Source organism: Hemiscyllium ocellatum, chromosome 26 (genome assembly GCF_020745735.1).
Source record: "Hemiscyllium ocellatum isolate sHemOce1 chromosome 26, sHemOce1.pat.X.cur, whole genome shotgun sequence".
In the NCBI taxonomy this organism is placed as follows: Eukaryota; Metazoa; Chordata; class Chondrichthyes; order Orectolobiformes; family Hemiscylliidae; genus Hemiscyllium; species Hemiscyllium ocellatum.
In genome coordinates, this window is record NC_083426.1 from 45,410,885 (window position 1) to 45,433,797 (window position 22,913).

General features: G+C 40.3%; 1 protein-coding gene across 1 annotated transcript in view; it reads right to left on the reverse strand.

Annotated features, from left to right (window-relative positions):
* Nucleotides 1-538: 538 nt before the first annotated feature.
* The window catches only part of bcas2 (BCAS2 pre-mRNA processing factor), a 42,704-nt gene continuing 20,329 nt past the window's right edge, over nt 539-22,913 (reverse strand). Inside the window, exons 5-7 of the mRNA XM_060845190.1 lie at nt 12,970-13,020; nt 11,697-11,777; nt 539-1,049 (exon numbers count right to left, since the gene is read on the reverse strand). Coding sequence (XP_060701173.1) covers nt 923-1,049; nt 11,697-11,777; nt 12,970-13,020 — 259 coding nt within the window. The 3' untranslated portion in view covers nt 539-922. The remainder of the gene's footprint in view (nt 1,050-11,696; nt 11,778-12,969; nt 13,021-22,913) is intronic.

A 22,913-nucleotide genomic window follows, 5' to 3' on the forward strand; every position in this document is an offset into this window, starting at 1 on the left:
CTTGTCAAAAGTCTGTTTACTCACTGCAGGAAGCTTATCTCGGCTCACTACAGGCCAGAATGTTACTGAAAAGACCATGATGCAGTTCCAATTTGGCCAATGTGACAAGCAGCTTCTCAAGATGCTGACAATTACCCGACATTTACTGAGTCAATCCAGCTGTCTGAGTTTGTGCGCTCATCAATATGGAATAGGCCATCTCAAACATAGAGCGCATACTTTTGGTCTGTCAACATGACTGGCTAACCAGATTTATATACAATCCGATATGCAAGGTGACCCCTGAGATCAAGGACTCCAGTTCCTCAGTGAGCATATCTTAGGGTGGGATGACGGTTCTTGATGTACCTGTATGAAAAAGGCAATCCATACTGAGAGTACCGATAGGACGACAGGATTGTGCAGGCTGTCTGAAAAGCACTTTGATCAATGCACACCCAAGGCTTTTCCCAGAGGGATAGGTACCCTCACTAGAACAAAGAATGCTAAAAAACATGTAGCTGTTTAATCTGATAAATAAACAAATAACATGCACATATAACTCTTAATTGTTTATTTGTAAATATGCCACTATAAAAAAGGAATATAAACCTGATTAAGACTTTTCATCAAATAATTAAATTATCCTGAGAACCAGACTGATGTGAACATTTCAATTGATATTCGATCTCTTCTTGCTAAATGCACCTAATATTGGACAGTGTAGGAGAGAAGGGCAGTAGCCCAAATGAAACTAATCTGGGCCACTTGGTATCACAGAATATTGCTCTACTCAATACAAAAAGAATACAATAAATACAACACCACATTTTCTTAAACAGAAAATCCTGCCTGCATGGTCATTGTAACTAGTTTACAAACAGGAGTGTCCACTCTCAAGGCAGCCTGCTCAGAACAAAATGGAAAAGTTGCTTCTCCACTCTCAGAAGTCCTGCCGAATATTTTCTTTGTTTTCATCCCCTTGTGCTTGTTTCATCTTGTTTATTTCACCCTCGAGCTGAACGATTGCTCTCTCGATCTCGTAGTTCTTGCTAACTAATGTGACCCAGCTGAAATGACACAAAATGAAGGGAGTTGTAAATTGTTCAAGTGGCTGAAATGACAACATTCATTGTTATTGCTGAATTATACTGCTCAGAAAGGGACGAGCAATGCACTGAAATAACCTACTACACTAACCTGGTCATGTCTAAATTCGACCCTTTTCTGAATCAATTCTTTTTCATCATATTGAGAGATATTATATTATAGGTATCTTTACTAACTAATTCACCAGCTGACTATATTCACTATTACCTCATTCCTATTCATTCATAACTCCTTACTAAGTAGCTCTGTTTACTAATGCGTTTTCATTCATTCATAAAACCAGGTTTTTGTAGTGCATTTTACTATCATAAAATAGACTGGATTATGGTATATCAAACAGTGGTTTCCTCAACTAGAATATACTTGTTAAATACATATTAAACTTACAATCAAAACAGCACTTCTGTGAAATTGCACAAATGAATGAAACTCATACTGGCAAATAGGAATCAAATATCTCCACCCTGCTGCAGTAACGCATAAATTCAAACTTAGTTACAGCATATATAGGTCTAGTACTTCAACTAACATTCAAAAAAAGACTAACACCTCCTAATTATGCAAGCTCAGACCTGGACAGACATTCTAATGTAACAGCCACCAATGTTCAATTATCACCTATTTCCCCAGGACAGAAGTCACATAACGTTTGTGTACAATAGTTAAAACAATGCAACACCATAGTGATAGAATTTTAATATACATAAGAACGGTGTATAAAGAAAGTACTGTAAGAACAGTGCTTCAAAAGTCCATTGCCACCTCGAACTGTGCTACTGTAGTTGCTGAATAAAGAGGCCAATTTTTATCATTGTTTGAACATGATCCCACATTTTGTAAAACTAAAAATATGAACTTCCAATAATATTCACTAGGATTCACAGCATTTAAAGAACAAAAGAAACAGGTATAGATATAAAATTTATATTGTCATGTGTACTTTGAGAGGAAAAATACAATGAAAAGTACAAGTCATCTTACCATGGTGCCTATGTTAATGACAGAAGTCATAAATAACAATAAAAAGTAAATTTAAAACAAAAGTTCACAGTCCATTTTATGGCTCCTGGTCTAAAAATGGTGTGTTTTTTGAAAAAAAAACAGAATGTATCTGCAAATGCAAATTCACCCCACAGATGTGTGTGTGTATGCCAGTTCTGATGTGCCATAGTGAAAAACCATAATGAACTCCTCAGAAGGCAAAGCTGCAGGATATGACCAATTGAGTACCTTTCACTGTCCAGTACTTCCTGAGAGTGGAGGGACCACGCCATGTTCTTCGCAGCCTGCAACACATCATCGATGATGATGAGCACATCACCAAAGTCTTTCCTATGCCTCTATCTCTTGCCTTTAAACAACCACCATACCTTAAACAGACCATTGTTTGCAGGAAATTACCTAGGCTTCAGGACAACATCAACCACAATACAATACAACCCTGTCAGGGCAGCCTCTGCATGACATGTCAAAGTATAGACATTGATACTACCATTACATGTGGGACATTATGTGCACGACAGATACTCATATGACTCAGCCAATATTGTATATCTCATTCGCTGCTGGCAAGAATGCCCCCAGATATGATTATAATGGCAAAACCATGCAGACACTATAACAATGGATGAATGGACACCGTGCAACAATTGATCGACATGAATGTTCCCTCCCAGCAGGGGGAAACACTTCAGTGGTCAAGGACATTCAGCATCGAGTCTTCGGATAAAGACCCTTCAAGGAGGACTTTGGGAAACATAACAATGCACAGTCGCCGAGCAGAGGCTGATAGCCAGGTTTCAGCACCCAATGAGCATGGCCTCAACTGGGATCTTGAGTGCATGCCATACTAAAGGTGACCCCACTACACTATACACACAAACACAAACACACACACATATTTGCTCAGATCTCAGACTCCCTCACACTCGCGCACACACACTCTCAAACACACACACTGCCTAGTTATCTTAGGGTAGTGACTTGAAAGAAATTCGGAGATTTGAATATGAATCAATTGAAACCTGCACCTCCATTCTAGCTGATTAAAGATTTCAGAACCATCTTAGGTGTGTTCAATTCATTTGCATGAGTTGCATGATCCTTTGACCTTTTCCTTATAAATTCTGTGTCTCAGGTTGTCCTCTCTCACCAGCACCTGATGGAAGGAGCAGTGCTCCAAAAGCTGGTGCTTTCAAATAAGTCCATTGGCCTATAATCTGAAGTTGTGTGATTTTTGACTTTATCCAATCCAACCCGACACAACACTGGCACCCCCACACTTTAACTTAAGGAATTATTATGAATTCCAGAAATACCTCACCTTTGACATACCTTTGAGATCTGAGTGACATGGGTTGAATCTCAAAATAAAAAGAAACCAACTGACATCAAATGACAATTCTAACATCTTGACATATTGACCCTCAGTAAAGGGGCAGCTGCTTTATGAGAAAGAGGGAACTAAAAGTAACTCCTTCCCTGTGGAGAAGAAAAGCAACTATTGTATCAAAGTTAACATCAAACAGGGTGCTAGAGAGGCAGTTTTCTGAATAAACAAGATTCCTAGAAAATGAAGAAGCAAGGATTCACCGAGCTGGACCATGCTGATGCAAGTTCGCTCTGAAAGGTACCAGCTGAGTGAACTGACTTTCAAAGGACAACAGGAGGTTCAGCCTAATATATTGGGGAGGAATGAGCTTGCTGGAAGTTAGGAATAACTGTGGACTTTTGGGATGTTGCATACCTCCTACAAGTCAAATACATTGTAAGGCAAATCTCAATTATCTTAGTGCATGCAAAAGTCATTTTCTTTAATTGGGTATATTACTTGCTTATTAAGTAATATTTGAGGAGTGAATTTTAGTTTACTTATAAATTCTTAAAACATGAATTTTTTTTCCATTGGTCACTAGAAAATTCATATTTTAAAAAGTTAATCAGTCTGTGGAGATTTCTGCACCTTTAGCGTCCGAAGGTTTATTGATCTTAGCTTTGAATATACTCAACAACTGAATGCCTAGATCCCTGTGGGGAGATTATTCGAAAGACTCTCAATCCTTTGAGTGAAGGAATTTCTCTTCGCAATTCTTCATTTCTAAATGATTAGCCCTCAATTCAGAGGTTGTGCACTCATGCTGTAGCTTACCCAGCCAGGGGAAACAACCTCTCACGTCTACGTTTCTATAGATCATCACTCATCCTCCTAAATTAGAATTAGAATGAGCCTTTATTGTCACATATACTCAACAAGTATATGAGATGTTTATACATCGCCATTTTGATACAAAGGTACCTAGGTGCAACTTCGTTACTTACATGATCTTAAAAAAGAGAAATAGAATGTCCAGCATTGCAGAAATAAAAGTTCAGAACAACAGTCTTCCAACTCCGACCACGCTGGCACCTAGCCTCCAGTCCACACATGGCCCTATCTCCAGACTGCTCTGGACTTCACGTTTGAGGATCATGAAGCTGGAATATCACTTCAGACCGCCATGCCAGGGCGAGGACATCATGTCGGACTGAGAGGATGCTGCGCTGTCCTGGGATGTCGCTACAATAGGTGGGTAGGCCACTCCATCAGGCCGCTAGGTCGCCATACTGGGAGGCTGCTGCACCAGGTTCACAGGTCACCATGGGAGACCACTGCACCGGGCCCTGGGATCACCACACCATGCTAGGAGGCCACTCTGCAAGTTGCCGGAGGCCAGGGGGGAAAAGAAAAGGAGGACAGGTGGAGCCAACAAGTCCAGCTGGAACATCCTACTCTGCCACCATCTTGGACCAATCAGAAAATTTGGAACGAATTTACTCAGCCTCTAACCATTAAGTAACCTATATTAGATTCTTTCCTTCTTGTGATATTGCTGGTAAATGGTAGTAGAGTGGTAATGTCACTACACTAGCAATCCAGAGGCCCAGACTGATACTCGGGGATCATGGGTTCAAATTCTATCATGGCTGCTGGAGGAATTTAAACGTATTTAATCTGGAATTATAAGCTAGTCTCAGTAATGATGACCATAAAACTATAACAGATTGCTGCAAAAAGAAAACACATGGTTCACTAATGCCCTTCAGGGAGGGAAATATGTGATCCTCACCAAATCTGCCTCCATGTAACTTCAGACCCTCAGCAACAACTGCCTTCTGAAATGGCATATCACACCACCCCATTCAAGGGCAATTAACGATGGACAACAAATTCTGGCTTTGTCAGCAACACCCACGTTCCATGGCAAAAACAAAGTATTAGTCGGTGGCCAATGATTGAACATATTTAAAATTCAGATAAAAAGATTCATGTCTCAGGGAATCAATGAACCTGGGCAGCAGGACAGGAAATGTCATTTAAGCCAAAGATCAGCCACAATCATATTGAATGTGCAGCAGGCTGAATAGATTGAATGGTCTACGCATTCTCCCAAGTATATAAAAATGTAACATAACTGCTCTCAAAAGGCCCACCTCCATGGAGTTGTCAGGATTAACACTCATTAGGAACACACACAGTCACTAGTAAGATCACAGCAGAGCCCTCCCTGTCCCCTCACGAGGACCTTCACGGATCATTAATGACTCTCCATCACTATGAAGTGCTATTGTTCACCAACTTCTTGCACAATGGCTTGGAATTAGGAACCTGTTAGCCTGCTGACCTGACACCCTAAATCCACAAAAAAAGCTGGAAATGCTAGGAATCCTTAGCAGGTCAGATAGTATGTGGAGGTAGAAACAGAATTCAAGTTTCAGATCTGTGACCTTTCATCAGAATCTTAATGTACAAGTTGATTCTCTGCCCCCACAAACCAGGGAAGGTGCCAGTGTATCGCTTGGTGCAAAGAGAACTCTGTTTCTTTGGTGCAGTCGCATTTCATTATTTTCCCAGCAGTTCAAGGTGCATTTCTATACACAAACGAGAATAATTTCATAAAGGTCATTGGACCAGTTTAAAGTGATAAAACTGGAAATTATAAAGTTGAAGGTTATCAGACATCTGGATCCAGTATACAATCAAACCGTTAGCATCACTTTGTAGTGTCTTGAATTAGAAATGATTTATACTCCTAGAACTAAAATATTGATGGTCACAGATGGGGCACCTGTAAATTTCTGGAAAACTATCGATATTCAGCACAGCACAGAGATGGTGAAAGTAATGTTCATATGGGCAGCAAATCCAGAAGATTCTGGAGAGAAATTAAAGCTGCTACTATGTTTTGTGAAAATTATACAGCTTCTGATGTTCAGTTCTTGTATAGTTTTAATGTAAACTAAACTTGACATTAAGGAAGATTCAGTTTCAAGCTGTAGTCACATGTACAATGTTCACACATTGGAATAACCTCATCATCAATCTTTTCTAAATACAGCATTAAGGCAACCAGAAACATTATCTATTCTGTAGCCTGAAAAGTGTTTTTCTTCCTTCCCTCCAATTCCTCCCCACTCCTCCAGTTTTCATTTTGATCCACAGCCACACGCTTGCCCCCACCACAACTGCCTTGTCTACCTGGTCTGCTTGCATTTAATTTCCCATGGCTTTGAACTCAGTCATCATGTACTGGAGTCTATCAATTTACAGGAACTGTACAAGTCAATCCCATCCAAGTTTAGAATACAGATGGGCCTGAAGGCATACATTAACAGACAGTACAAGTACAGAGTTACTATCCCACACTGGTGAGTGAGCCATCTAATTAATGTATGCCTCTAAGTGCCTCATCCTTAAGAATTCAAACTTTTCCCCTGAATGCCATTGACTGTAATTATGCCTTAATACACTTCCATCGTTCACAGAATCAGATGCAGTGCTTAAACAATTTTCTTGCCAAGCTTTGTTACTTTAACAATAGTAACAAGATATTTTCACTTCATGGTAAAACTCATCACTTATAATGCTCCTTACAAATTTTTCTGTTTTCAAACTGTTAAAGCCACAGTATTACTTTGATCAATACTTCCTGGAATAAATCATTTTTAATTTTGTCAGACACTCCAGATGATGGAGGCCACTAATCATTCGTATTGATAAGCAATAGGACCTGCACTTGCCCCATCCCGGGTTCTCGCCTGTTGGAGGTTGCGTCATTTGGGCCTGCAGAGGTGCACAGCACATACCCCTCGACAGCTTCAAGTAAAACCAATGGCTCCATTATTCAGTATTTACCTCTCTTTTAGCTTTCACTAATAGCTTATAGGATAATACAGCATAGTATGAGGTCACCATGCTGCGCCATTTCTTTGAAAGAGCGATCCAGTTAAGCCTACTTCATTAATGTCGTGTAATTTCATTTACAGTTTTCAGTACATAACTCTTGGAGTGTTACTATAAATTTGTTGTCACCATTTTTCCAGACAATCCATGCAAGATCAAAATATTCACTGCATTAAAAAAAAATCTTCCTCAGGCCAGAAGACCTAGCAGAAGTAGGCAATTCAGTCCAGTGAGTCTGACTTGTAATTCAAGGAAATCATGGCTCATCGGATACTCCTTAACTCCACTTTCCTGCTTTATCCCATATCCCTCGAATCCCTTACTGATTAAGAATGTGACTCAGGCATGAATACACTTAACAAATCAGCCTCAACAGTTCGCTGCAGTGAAATATTCCACAAATTCACTACCCGCAGTGCAAACCCCTTATCTGTCTTAAATGGGCAACCCCTTATTTGAAGATTATGCCCTCTGATCCGAGACACTCCCAGAATGGGAAACAAACTTTCCACATATACCCTGTCAAATCCCCTAAAACTTATATATTTCAATAAGGCCGCCTATCATTTATCATGTGGGAACCCTCACCCACTAGGTGCACAGCAGGTACTCATACGACTCGGCCAATGTTGACTCTCTCCTACGCTGCAGGCAAGGATGCCCCAAGGCATGGTATATTGGCAAGACCATGCAGACGTTATGACAACAGATGAATGGACACCCACAACAATCAGCAGGCAGGGAACACTTCAGCAGTCAATGACAGTCAGCCTCTGATCTTCAGGGAAGCACCCTCCAAGGCTTCCTTAGAAATACACAACAATGCAGAATCACCGAGCAGAAATGGACAGCCAAGTTCCGTAGCCATGAAGACGGCCTCAAATGTGATGGTGGATTCACGTTGCATCACATGTAATCCCTCCATACTGTTTTGTACCTGTAAAATCTTCCTTAGTGTCCTGTTTTGACACCATCACCTTGATTATTTATTATGATCACTCCACCTTGATTAGTTTCTACAGTTTTGGATTAGCTGTTACTTTGGTTAGAGTCTTGGCATAGGATTCTTATCTTTCATGTTATTCTACTCATTTGGTTTGTTTCCAGCACCACCTTATTTTTTAGGAATTCTCTCTGCCTCAAATAATCAGATTATAGGTCATCCCCTCATTTACTATTCAGCCGTTGACTTTACTCATACCATCTGACACTTTTGACCACCTGCAGAAACTTATTACTCAGCCTGTCAACACTCCACTCATCCCATGTGTGTGATCGTTTGATCTCTCTGCCGATAAACTGCTCTTCACTTCACCTGACAAAGGAGCAGCACTTCGAAAGCTCGTGATTTCAAATAAACTATAACATGGTGTCGTGTTACTTCTGATCTAAGTAGTACAGATCCAAATTACCCAATCTCTCCTCATAACACAGGCCCTCCACACCTAGTAAGCATTCTCTGGACTGCCTTCAATGCCAGTATATCTTTTGTTAGACAGGGGACCCAAAGTGTTCACCATTAGACCATAAGAGTCAGAAACAGGTGCAAGCCCCTCAAGCCTGCTACGCCATTCAGTAGGATTATGCTGAGCCATACTGAGATTTCCTCATAATCTTTGATTTCCCTACTGATCAAGAATCTATTTATCGCAGTCTTAAATAGACACAAAATCTCACAACTCTTTGTGGCGAGGAGTTAAGGATGACAGTTACTTTCCCTAAAGGACATTAGTGAACCAGATGTCTTTTTTCCAACAATTTATAATGGTTATCATTACTGATCTTTACTGAATTCAAATTTTATGAGCACCATCACCCATAGTGAGATTTAAATCTGGGTCCCCAGAACATTATCTGGGTCACTGGATTAACAGTCAAGTGATAATAGCACAAGGCCTTTAGAAAAAGTTAATGTTCATTTCTCAACACCTAAATGTACCAGCAGCCATTCCAACACACTCCCACACAGATTAAAAAGGGGATTACAAAAGATTGCATGCATTTAGTTTTTAAGAGTTTAAAATTTCACAGTCCTCTCTTGTCCTGAAACATATTACCCTGTAGTTTCTTTCTGCTTCACGGGAGTTTGGATATTGGAAGTTCTGGTTTCACTCCAGTTGAGTAACAATCAAACGGCTGTGGTAAAAACCTGGTCTTGCTCTTCAAACTGATAGATAAAGGCGGACCCTAATTTTCAACCGACTGATGAATCTAAAGTAGGGTCCTTCCTATGCTGGCCTGGATTAGTTCACTTTTATTTCTTGCTCGTTTCAAAACATGTTTCAAGTGTGTCTGCTCTCATCCTAGTTTCTATCAAGTGGCCATAGTGTTTATTTTTAATTGTCCACACAAATGACATCCGATGACTTGGGCACTGACAATGTTCAAGTCTCACCCTTTCACATATCCTGGTGATAGGATGGGTTTCTTCTCTCCCCCATTTTTCCAGAATTTCATTCTGCAGCAATCAAGTCTGCAAGTTCAGTGTGGATTACCTCCCACAGTTATTTGGACAATGGCAACTACAAGTCTACAGGAAAGGTTTGCTGCATTTTAATACCTTCTCAATTGAATATTCTGAAATATTGTTTATATTCTACTGTCCTAGTACAAAGAACAAAGAAAATTACAGCATATGAACAGGCCCTTCAGCCCTCCACGCATATGCCTATCCAGATCCCCAATCTAAACCTGTCGCCTATTTTTCATGTAAGTGTTTCCCTCTGCTCCCTGCCCATTCATGGCTCTATCAAGATACATCTCAAACGATGCTATCATGCTCAGCTTAACACTTGTGTTGTTAACGCATTCTAGGTACCCACCATCCTCTCTGTAAAGAACTTTCCATGCATATCTCCCTTAAACTTTTTCCCGCTCACCTTGAACGAGTGACCCCTAGTAAATGAGTCCCCTATCTGGGAAAAAAGCTTCCTGCTATCCATCCGTATATACCTCTTATGATTTTGTAGACCTCAATAAAGGTCCCTCTTGAACCTCTGTCTTTTTCATGAAAATCTCATGAAAATAATCCCAATCTACAAAACTCTCTTCATATCTAGCTCCATACCAGTCAACATCCTGGTGTACCTCCTCTGCACCCTCTCCAAATCATCCACATCCTTCAGGTATTGTGACGACCAGAACTGTACGCAGTATTCCAAATGTGGCCAAATCAAAGTCCTATACAACTGTAACATGACCTAACAACACTTGTATTCAATATCCCGTCTGATGAAGGAAAGCATGCTGTATGCTTTCCTGATCACGCTATCAATCTGCATTGTCACCATCACGGCACAATGGACCTGAACACCAAGATCTTCGGCACAGCAATTTTTCCCAGGGATTTTCCATTTACTGTATAGTTTGATCTTGAATTAGATCTTCCAAACTGCATTACCTCACCTTTGCCCGGATGGAACTCCATTTGCCATTTCTCTGCCCGACTCTCCAGTAAATCTATCTACATTCTCTGCATTTTCTGATAGTCCCTTCACTATCTGCTACTCCACCAACCTTAGTGATATCTGCAACCTTGCTAATCAGACACCAATTCCTGCCTCCAGATCATTTATGTATATCACATACAACAGTGGTCCCGATTTGGAGATGCCGGTGTTGGACTGGGATGTACAATGTTAAAAATCACACAACACCAGGTTATAGGCCAACAGGTTTAATTGGAAGCACACTAGCTTTCGGAGCGACGCTCCTTCATCAGGTGACTATCACCTGACAAAGCAGCGTCGCTTCGAACGTTAGTGTGTTTCCAATTAAACCTGTTGAACTATAACCTGGTGTTGTGTGATTTTTAAGTGGTCCCAGCATGGATCCTGACCTGACTAGGTGCAAATCATGTGCAGTTCCAGGTATATTGGCAAAACAAGCTCACCAGGCCCCTCAACTCCATTTTATTTCAAAGCAGTGTGTTTTTACCATAAATCCAGTTGTATGCAGTGGCACATCTCATCCAAGAATGCAGTGTTGCCAGATTAGCAGACTTGCAGGAAATTTTATTTTAAAAACTGCGACCTCCTCTAGACAATTTCCATGGGAGAAACATTTGAAGTGATATGTCTGAATATATCAATTTTCAGATTTAATAAAGTAAGTTACTATACAGAAATCCGTCCCTCATCACTGTCAGTGCCTCAACATCCACTAGTGTTTGAAATTTTGTGACTTTTGTTACTAGTTGTCATGTTAGTCATCAACAAATCTGAAGGAGAATGAGAGTTATGCTTTTACTGGCTAGTCTGGAACTTTGTGAACTGAAAAACAAATAAAATCCTGCTCAATTATTAATGGTAGCATTAAGCTAGCAAATTCACCCTCATTGTTCTTTCAACAATTATAGCCATTTTCTAATCCAATGCTATCTACTCACTTGGATTCCATTTCACGTAGTTTATTGCCAGCAGCCAGCTGGTCATTTTTCCTCAGCCAGTTTAGGTCTTGAATCTGTTTCCTGAATCAAATGGAATTATATATGAGATGGATCCATAATCACGAAATAAAATAAATATCATGTTCCTCAGGGAAGGAAGGGAGAATCAAAGAGGGCTTTCATGCCTGATCACCATTCAGCGACTCCTGATGGAAAGTACAAATCAGGGAGAGAACAGGTTGAGTCCAAACTGTGACAGCTCCATGACCAACCTGCTGACCCTCAGCAGTAATGCTCAAATGTAAACAATGGTCACACAGATGAGACACTGAAGACCAGATTAGACACTTCACTTACATATAACCACTACCTTCAGTGCAGGAAGGAGAGAAATCATGTACAAAGGCGAAGTAGTAAAAGTTTAAGTATCAACATTTTAATAGCTCTTTCCCCATAGACATTAAATTAATACATAGCCCCATATCCAAAATTTGTATTAATTAATTACAAAAGAACTGTTCTTTGCAACACAAAAACTTCAAGAAAACCGCCAACATATCTACGGGGTTTGCAGACTGGAAGTGTTTGATAGGGAAAGAAGAAAACAATGAAGCTTTCGGAGAAGGGAATTTCCACTGTGATGTGAGACAGTACAAGAGTTCGATCAATCTTATCTATGACAGTAATGATTTGGAGGTGCCAGTGTTGTACTGGGGTGGACAAAGTTAAAAATCACACAACACCAGTTATAGTCCAACAGATTTATTCAGAAGCACTAGCTTTCAGAGCACTGGTGGTTGGCCCCACAACCACCTGATAAAGGAGCAGCGCTCTGAAAGCTAGTGCTTCCAAATAAACCTGTTGGACTATAGTCTGATGTGTGATTTTTAATCTTATCTACAGGGGAGTACCTGACTGTGCTTGGAATGCATGTTATAAACTGGCAATCATCAAGTTTAGGCATGAGGTTTCAAACTTTTCAATCTAGTTCACGTTAATAGAATCATAGAATGATGTTTAAAATGTGAAGCAACCATAACTCATGCAAGTAACTGATAGCAATATGATATCTAGGACCAATCCTATGATTTGCTATCTTGGTCTCTAAAGGATTAAACATTTCATAAAATGTTTTCGCATTTGAGGGGCAAATTTCTGAACCTTTTCATAACAGCTGCCATTCCTTCAATGCACGAGGGGCAGTAGCAATAATGGCATGCACAACAAACAGTTACAAACACAAATAAAACAGAGCACAACTCAAAATTCTCACCTCAGTCTCTGAAGTTCCTTCTGAGCATTTTCAATCATCTGCACCAGATTGCTATTATTGAAGAAAGGAAGAAAAGGAAAAAGGAAATGTAAATCCGTGGAAAGAGAAAGTTTGATTAACAGCTAATTTGTCTAATGGATGAAAATACATTTTGTTCAACCAAATATTAAAAAGCTAATGCTTTCTGTACCACACCGAAAGTAGTTCCCTAACCACTGCTATTTATCTCACTGGCAACTGTCTGCGGTAATAAACATCCCTGTACTTTTCTTTCCCACACTAAATGCAGAAGTGGCTTCTTTTAACCACGTGATCTTTTTTGCTTCACTGTGCATTTGGGGGGCGTTTGAAAGGACCATTTTTTTGCAGGGACTTTCAATTTGCAGTGCAATTTTGCAACTTAGAAGGGACATGGTTTGAAACCTCCACTTTTGGATTTGATCTTGAATCAGGTTTCTGACCCACACCCTCTCCATCACTAAGAATGCTTACTCCCACCATGGCTTCAGCACATGAAAACTTCATTAATAAGTGGTTATCACAAGAACAGTCTATTTCAATATTTACTGACGAATCCCTATTTGCATCCTCCTTAAACCTGAGGTAACCAAACTCTGACATCTATATCCTAAGTTGCATCATGTACTGTTTACTTGCTGGCTTTCATTAACTCTTTGCCCAACAAAGACTATTTTACATTTTTCAAACGTGTATTTAAATCTCCCCATGGCTTTACCCACTCCTTACCTCACAAATCTTCTTCAGCACTAACAACCCCTCTAAGATCTGTGTTCCTCAAACTCTGATCGATTGCAAATGCCTGATTTTCAATCACTCAATAATACCTTCAGCTGCCCATGACCTAATCGCTAGAATTACCCTCTTAAATCACTCTGCTCCCATCTTCTTTAATATTACATCATTTTTTAACCAAACTCAACATCATCTGTCCTAATATTTCTTCATATGGTTTTGTGAATTTTTCTATTGAGCAGCTTAGAAGCTTTACTATTTTAAAACCATTATGTGAATGCAACTGTTTGCCATACTTCTCAATGCCACATTTGTACACCTTTTAAAATGTTGTTGTTCACATACTTTGAAACTTCAATGAGGCAAAACTAAAATTGGACACAGCTTATGGAATGCTATAGTTATGCATTGAGAATATTTTTGTTGATCTGGAAACAGCAGCAAGCAAAGTGACAGCTGAAATTAATTCATTTCCTATGATTAGAGCAATGAATAGATGAACTCTCTACCCAGGATTACATACTGTATTACCATAGGTAGCCAAAGACCATAAAACACTTCCATGGAAAAGTAGTGTGGCCTACTCTGCCATTCAATGGGATCATGGGTTGATTGAACATTTCAATGCCTTTTATACAGATTAGCCCCATCGATCATCCTTTGCATCACTGCTATTCAAACAATCATCAACCTCTGCTTTAAATGTACTTGAAGACTGAACTTCCGGGTACACTGGGGCAAAGAATTTCAAATATTTACAAACTTCTGGAGGGAAAAAAAAAATTCTCATTTGGGTCCAAAAAGGCAGTCCCTCGTTCAAAACTCTCAAAACCGGGGAAACATCTCACTTTAACAAAGAGAGTAGGTGCAAATATTTTGTAGGGTTCAGTGGAGTGAAATAATCTCTCCTTTGCGATTCTGTTAACTTTTTCCAATCTCTCTTCATAGGAAGAACTCTGGCAAACCTTTGTTGTAATCCCTCTATAGAAACAGTACCTTTCCTGAGATAAGGAGACCAAAACTGCACACACTACTCCCCGTACGTCTAACCAAACTTCTGTAAAATTGAAGCTAAACATCACTATTCCTGGACTCAAAACCACTTGCAATAAAGGCTAACATTCCACTAGTCTTCCTAATGGCTTGCTGCATCTGCATGTGCACCTTCAATGACTGACTGAAAAAGACAACCATTATCCAACAACACTATCTAAACTCCTTCCATTTAATATATACACTGCACATCTCTTCCTCCAAACAAAGTGGACAGCCTCACATTTTTCCACGTTATATTTCATTTACCATGACCTTACCCATTCACTAAGCCTGTTTAATTCTCAAAACCACTTGGTATCTTTCTCACAGCACATTCCTGCTCAGCTCTGTATTGACTAGAATTTTGAAAATATTACATTTAGTCCCTACATCCAAAATCATTGATGCCCTTCGTAAATATCATTGGTAACATACTCAAAAAAACCTCCAAGTTTGTCAAACACAATTTTCCTGTCACAAATCCATGATGTCTTTGCCTTTTTTAAAAATCCAAGTGTCCATTCATTATGACCTTTGTTATAGATTCTAGAATTTTCCTGACTAATGATCTGTTGTTCCCTTTTTAAATAGTGGGGTAACATTTGTTAGTTTCCATTCTGCAGGAATCTATGGAAATTTGAAAGATAATTACCAATGCATCAACTATGTAGTCACTACTTTCAAAGCTCTGGGATGTAGACCATCAGGTCTCGATGACTCATCAACTTGCAGCTCCATTAATTTCTCCAAAACAACCTTCCTTGTAATAGTAATGTCCTTAAACCCCTCATTCTCCATAGTCACTTGGATTTCTAATTCTGGGAGATTCTTGAATCTTTCTCAGCAAAGATACACACAAAGTAATCATTCAGCTCTTATAATAAAACTAGCTGTGAATGCTGGGATCAGAAACAAAAACAGAAATTGCTGGAGAAACTCAGTAGGTCTGGAAGTATCTATAGGCAGAAAGAAGTTCTGAAGAACGGTCACTGAACCCAAGGCAGTAACTCCACAGGTGCTGACAGATCTGCTAAGTTTCTCCATCAATTTCTGTTCTCCATTATAAATGCTCCTAACACTTGTCTGTCATGGACCCAAATTCATCATAGCTAAAAGTTTCCTGTTATATACCTGTAGAAGCTTTTACAAACCATTTTATTTTGTTCTATTACTTACATATTCTATTCTTCTTTTCCTTAAAATTTCTTGGTCCTTTACTAAACTTAAAAGTGTCTTCAATTCTCAGATTTATTATTGCTTCTGGCACTTTATAAACTTTTTATTTCGATCTCATACAATCCTTAACTTTGTCAGCTACAGTAAACTGACTTTTTTTTAAGTTCTTGTACCATGTAGGGACATATAGTTGCGGTAAGCCATATAATAGTTTGCTAAAGACTGTCCACATAGTCATGCTTTTTAATATATTCTCCCAATACAGCTCAGGAGTTTGTGCCTCAAACCTTCCTAATGTTTCTTATTCAAATTTAACATTCTTGCTTCAGAGTGAAGAAGCTCACAACACGCAAAATTCGATCATAAAAGGGTTCACTCATTGTTTAAAATTCTCTTACAAGATTACGAATTAGCACTTTTTCATGACAGAATACTAGACCTAAAACAGCCTGTACTTTAATTAGCTCTTCAACATACTGCTCTAGAAAATCATTCCTAACACATGCCAAAAACTGGTCCTCCACAGTTTGTGTGCAATTGGTTTACCTTGACTATATGCAGATTGAAGTCACCCACAATTACTGGGTTTCCCATCTCCAAATGAATACTATACTGACACTATTATTTGGTGGCCTACAAATAACTCCAAACAATATCTGCTGTCTCTTACTATTTCTGAGTTCTATCCAAATTTCACACATCCTCCTTCATATTTGAGATGTTCCTTTAATAACGTACTGATTCCATCTCTTATAAATAGTATAACTCCACCTCCTTATTCTTCTTGATGGTCTGTCCTAAACATTAGATATCCATTAATATCCAGCTCCCAGTCATATTCACCATGCAGCCATGTTTCTGTCATGGCAATTATATCATAACTATTTACCACTATTTGTGAAGACATGTGCTCCAGAACTTCCTGCTCCCCTGTTACAATACTGGCATCTCTACCCAATGTGAAAAATTGCCCAAGCATGTCCTGTGCATAAAATACAAGACAAATCCAACCCAGCCAATTACTGTCCCACGAGTCTACTCTCGATCAACAATAAACTGATGGAAAGGATCATCAACAGAGCTATTAAGCAGCACTTGCTCAGCATTAACCTGCTCAATGACACCTAGCTTGGGTTCCACACCACTCAGCTCTGACCTCATTACAGCCTTGGCTCGAACAAGGACAAAAGAGCTGAATTCCAGAGGGGAGGGGAGAGTGACTGTCTCTGACTCAAGGCTGCTTTCGACCAAGTGTGGCATCAAAGGTATCAGGGAACAATTGTTTCACTGGTTGGATTCATACATGGCTTTAGGAAGATGGTTGCAATTATTGAAAGTCAGTTATCTCAGATCCAGGAGTTCCTCAGGGTAATGTCCCAGACCCAACCATCTTCAGCTCATTCTTCAATATCTTTCCTTCCTAAGGTCAGAAATGGGGATGTTCGCCTATGATTACAATGTTCAGCATCATTCCTGATTCCTCAGATACTGAAGCTGCCCATATTCAAATGCAACAAAATCTGGACAATACCCGGGCTGACAAGCAGCAAATAACATTTGCGCCACAAGTGGCAGGCTATGACCAGCACCAATAAGAGACAATGTAACCACTGCCCCTTGACATTCAATGGTGGTACCATCACAATCTCCCATTCTCAACACATGGTGAGTTACCATTGGCCAGAAACTCAACCGGACTTGCCATATAAATACTTGGCTACAAGGGCATGTCAGAAGCAAGGAATACAATGGTGAGTAACTCACCTTCTAACTCCCCAAAGCCTGTCCACCATCTACAAGGCACAAGTCGAGATGGAAAAGACTCTGAATGTGATAGGACCACATTAATTAGAAAAGACAGACATGACAGAGTCAGTATGTAGTAAGTCTGAAGAACTAAACTGCATGTGTTTCAGTACAAGGGGTCTTATCGATAAGGCTGATGAACTCTGGGCATGTTTAAGCATGATTGAGATGTCATAGCTGACAGAAACTTGGCTGAAAGATGGACAAGATTGGCAGCTCAATGCTATGGGTTTTAAATGCTATAGGAAGGACAGAAACTGAGGCAAGAAAGGAGGGAGGGTGGTGTTTTTGATGAAGGAACACATTACTGCTGTAACGAGGGAAGGTATTTCTGAAAAAATCATCCAGTAAAAATGTATGGGTAGAAATTACAAATAAGAAAGGAAAGATTACTTTAATGGGATTGTACTATAGGCCTTCCAACAGTAAAGGAAATTGAGAAACAAAAATGTAGAGAGATCTCAAATATACGAAGGCATAACAAGGTGGTAATAATGGGGGATTTTAATTTCCCAAACATCGACTGGGGCTACCACTGTGTTAAAGGTCGGATGATGAAGAATCTGTCAAACGTGTTCAAGAAAATTTTCTTTATCAATATGCGGATTCTGTAAAGAAAGAAATAGAGTCTAGAGATTGCAGAGAAATAAACTTTGATATTGTTAAAACAGCTCATATTACAGAAGAGGAGGTTCTAGAGGCTTTAGAAAATATAAAGCTGAATAAATTTGCAGAACCTGACCTAAAGTTTCCCAGAACATTGTGGCAAATAAGGGAGGAAATTGAGAGACCCCTTGCAGAAATACTTGCATCATCTGTAACTAAGGGTGAGGTGCCTGATGACTGGAGGGTGGCTAATGGTGTATCTTTGTTTAAAGAAGGTTATAAAGAGAAACTAGGGAACTATAGACCTGTGACACTGATTTCAGTTGTGGATAAATTTTTGGAGATGGTTTAAAAGATAGGATTTATGGACATTTGGAAAGGCAAATAATTGATTAGGGATAGTCAGCATGGTTTTGTGCACGGAACATCATGTCTCACAAACTTGGTTGAGTTTTTTGAAGAAGTTACCAAAATTGGAGGTGCAGTGGACAGTGAAGAAAGTTACCTCAGATCTTGATCAGATGGGCCAATGGGCTGAGCAGTGGCAGACGGAGTTTAACTTAGATAAATGTGAGGTGCTGCATTTTGGGAAAGCAAAAACCTTGGAGTGCAGGTTCATAGCTCCTTGAAAGTAGAGTCGCAGCTACATAGGACAGTGAAGAAGGCATTTGGTATGCTTTCCTTTATCGGTCAGAGCATTAAGTATAGGAGTTGGGAGATCATGTTGCGACTGTACAGACGTTGGTTAGGCCACTTTTGGAATAGTGCATGTAATTCTTGTCTCCTTCCTATTGGAAGGATGTTGTGAAACTTGAAAGGGTTAGAAAAGATTTACAAGGATGTTGCCAGGGTTGGTGGATTTGAGCTATAGGGAGAGGCTGAACAGGCTGGGGCTGTTTTCCCTGGAGTGTCAACAGCTATAGGGTGACCTCATAGAGGTTTATACAATCATGGGGGCATGGATAGGATAAATAGATAGGAACAGAAGGCCTCTGAACTCACATCATTTTCCCTGGGGTGGGGGGAGTCCATAATTAGAGGGCAGAGGTTTAGGGTGACAGGGGAAAGATATAAAAGGGACCTAAAGGGCAACACTTCCATGCAGAGGGTGGCGCATGTATGGAATGAGCTGTCAGAGAAAGTGGTTGAGGTTGATACAACTGCAACATTTAAAAGGCGTTTGGATGGGTATATGAATAGGAAGAGTTTAGTGGGATACGAGCCAAATGCTGGCAAATAGGACTACATTCGGTTGGAATATCTGGTCAGCGTGGATGAGTTGGACAGAAGGGCATTTCCATGCTGTACATCTCTATGACTCTGTTACCAAAAAGGCTGATGATAGCAATGCAGTAAACGTTGTTTATTAGGACTTTAGTAAGGCTTTTGACAAGGTTCCACATGGTAGATTAATTAGTAAAGTTAGGTCCACAATAGGACTCAGGGTGACCTTGCCAATTGAATACATACATGGCTTAATGGCAGGAGACGGAGTAAAAGGGGATTAGTTTTGGACTGGAAGCCTGTGACCAATGGTTTTTCACAGGGATCGGTTCTGGGTCGTCTTCCGTTTGTCCTTTATATAAATTATTTCAAGATTTGCATAAAGTTTCGTAGCTCGGGTGCCAGTTGTCGTGGTTGTGGGTGTGTTTGCTGAGCTGGGTGGGGTGGGAGGGAGGAGTTAATTTGCAGATGTTCGTCCCCTGTCAAGGTGACATCTTCAGGGCTTTGGAGCCTCCTGTGAAGCGTTGCTGTACTGTGTATTCTGGAATTTATTTGGTTCATTCCGACTGCTTTCGGTTGCTGGTTCCAGTTGTTCATTGTAATAGCCAGTATATTGGGTCTAGGTCAATGTGTATGTTGATGGAGTCGATGGCTGAGTGCCATACTTCTAGAAATTCTCTGGCTGTCTTGTGTTTAGCTTGCCCTCTGCTCGTTGTGTTGTCAAATTTGTGGTCCTTGTCATCTATGTGTATAGCTAATAGGGACAGCTGGTCATGGTGTTTAGTGGCTAGTTGGTGTTTATGGATGCGGACTGCTAGTTGTCTGCCCGTTTGCCCTATATATATATATAATGCGTTGTGCAGTCTTTGCATGGAATCTTGTAAATTATGTTAGTTTGGTACATGATGGGTATAGGGTCTTTTGTCCCGGTGAGTTGCTGTCTGAGCCTAGCTGTCTATTTATGGGCTGTCATGAACCCAGCGGGCGGAGAAGTCTGGCTGTCAGCTCCAAGGCATTTTCTAAGGTAGAGTGATTAATGTGTTGGGTCATGGCACGTCCTTGTTGCATTGTTTGCCTGTACGGTATCTGCAGATGAAGTTGCAGGGCTATCCATTCTTGGTGAAGACTCTGTGGAGGTGTGTCTTCTCTTCACAGGTCGGGAGTGCTGCAGTATGTTGGAACCCTTTTGAACAGGGTCCTAATGCAGCTTCTCTTGCATGTGCTCAGGTTGTTGCTGTTTTAGTTCGGGATCTGGTCCCCGTGTGTGGCTTTTCTGCACACTTTTGTGGTGCATTCACCTTTCCGTGCTCTTTGTACCATCACATCCAGGAATGGGAGTGGTTGTTGGTTTCCTCTCCTCTGGTAAATCTGATACCTGTGAGCACAGCGTTGACAATCCGGTGTGTGTTCTCAATTTCTGTTCTCTTAATAATTATAGAAAGTCATTCAGGTATCAGATCCAGAGTTTGGGTTGGATTTGTGAGAGGGCTGTTTGCTTCAGTCTTTGCATCACTGCTTCTGCTTTGAACCCAGAGATGAGTGCACCCATGGGTGTTCCACATAAATCATTTGGATGCGAATATAGAAAGCACGGTTCGTACGTTTGCAGATGACACCAAAATTGGTGGCATAGTAGATAGTGGAGAAGATTTTCTATCTTACAAGGTGATTTTGATCAAATTGGTCAATAGGCTGAAAAATGGCAGATGGGAGTTCAATCTGGATAAATGTGAGGATATTTCATTTTGCTACAAGAGTGAGGCTTGTACAATTAATGGTAGGGCCCTCGACAGTGTTGTCGAATACAGGGACCTAGGGGCACAGATACACAATTCTTTGAAATTTGCATCATGTATAGACAGGGTAATTAAAAAGGCATTGGGCACGCTCGCTTTTATTGTTCAGTCCTGAGTATAGGAGTTCGGACGTCATGTTGAGGTTGCACAGGACATTGGAGAGGCCTTTTCTGGAATGCTATATCAGTTCTGGTTGCCCAGTTATAGGAAGAATGTTATCAAGCCGAAGAGAGTTCATAGGAGATTTACCAGAATGTTGCCAGGTATTGAAGGCTCGAGTAATAAAGAAAAGCTGATGGGCTGGGACTTTTTTCACTGGAGTATAGGAGGTTGAGATGTTGACCTGATAGAAGTTTACAAAATAACAAGAGATATGATAGAGTTAATGGTAGTTGTCCTTTCCCTAAGATGGGGGATTTCAAAATGGAGGGGCACATTTTTAAGGTGAGAAAAAGAGATTTAAAAAAATACAAGAGGCAATTTTTTTTTTACACAGACAGTGGGTCACGTGTGGAATGAACTTCCGGAGGAAGTGGCAGATGTGGGTACAATTGCAACATTTAAAAGACATTTGGATAGACCCATGAATAGGAGAAGTTTGCAGGGATATGGGCCAGGAGCAGGTGGGCAGGATTAGTTTAGTTTGAGATTATGTTTGGCATGGAATAGTTGGACTGAAGAGCCTGTTTCCATGCTATGTAAAAAATGAGGTCTGCAGATGCTGGAGATCACAGCTGCAAATGTGTTGCTGGTCAAAGCACAGCAGGTTAGGCAGCATCTCAGGAATAGAGAATTCGAAGTTTCGAGCATAAGCCCTTCATCAGGAATAAGATGCTATGTAACTTTATAAGTCAGTTAAAAATCACACAACACCAGGTTATAGTCCAACAGGTTTAATTGGAAGCACCAGCTTTTCGGAGCGCCGCACACTCATCAGGTGGTTGTGGAGTCCAATTAAACCTGGTGTTGTGTGATTTTTAAATTTGAACACCCTAGTCCAACATCGGCATCTCCAAGTCATGATTCATAAGTCAGAAGTGTGATGGAATATTCCTCACTTGTCTGGATGAATGCAGCTCCAACAACATTCGAGAAGTTTGGCATCATCCAGGACAAAACAGGTGATATCACATTCACAAGCATCCACTTTCTCCACCACCAACATTCAGTGTACACTGCTGTTACAATCTACACGATGCACCGCAGAAATTCAACAAAGATCTTCAGACTTCACCTTCTAAACTCACAACCACTTCCAACTGGAAGGACAAGGATAGCAGATACATAGGGACACTACTACCTACAAATTCCCCTCCAAGCCACTCATCATCCTGACTTGGAAACATATCAGTGTTCCTTGACTGCCACTGGCTCAAAATCCTGGAATTACCTTCTTAAAAGCATGGAGAGTCAACCAACAGCAGGTGAACTGCAACGGTTCAAGAAGAGCTCACTACCACCTGCTCAAGGACAACAATGGACGGGCAATAAATGCCAGCCCAGCCAGCAACACCAACATCCTTTGAATGAATAATTTTTAAAAACTTC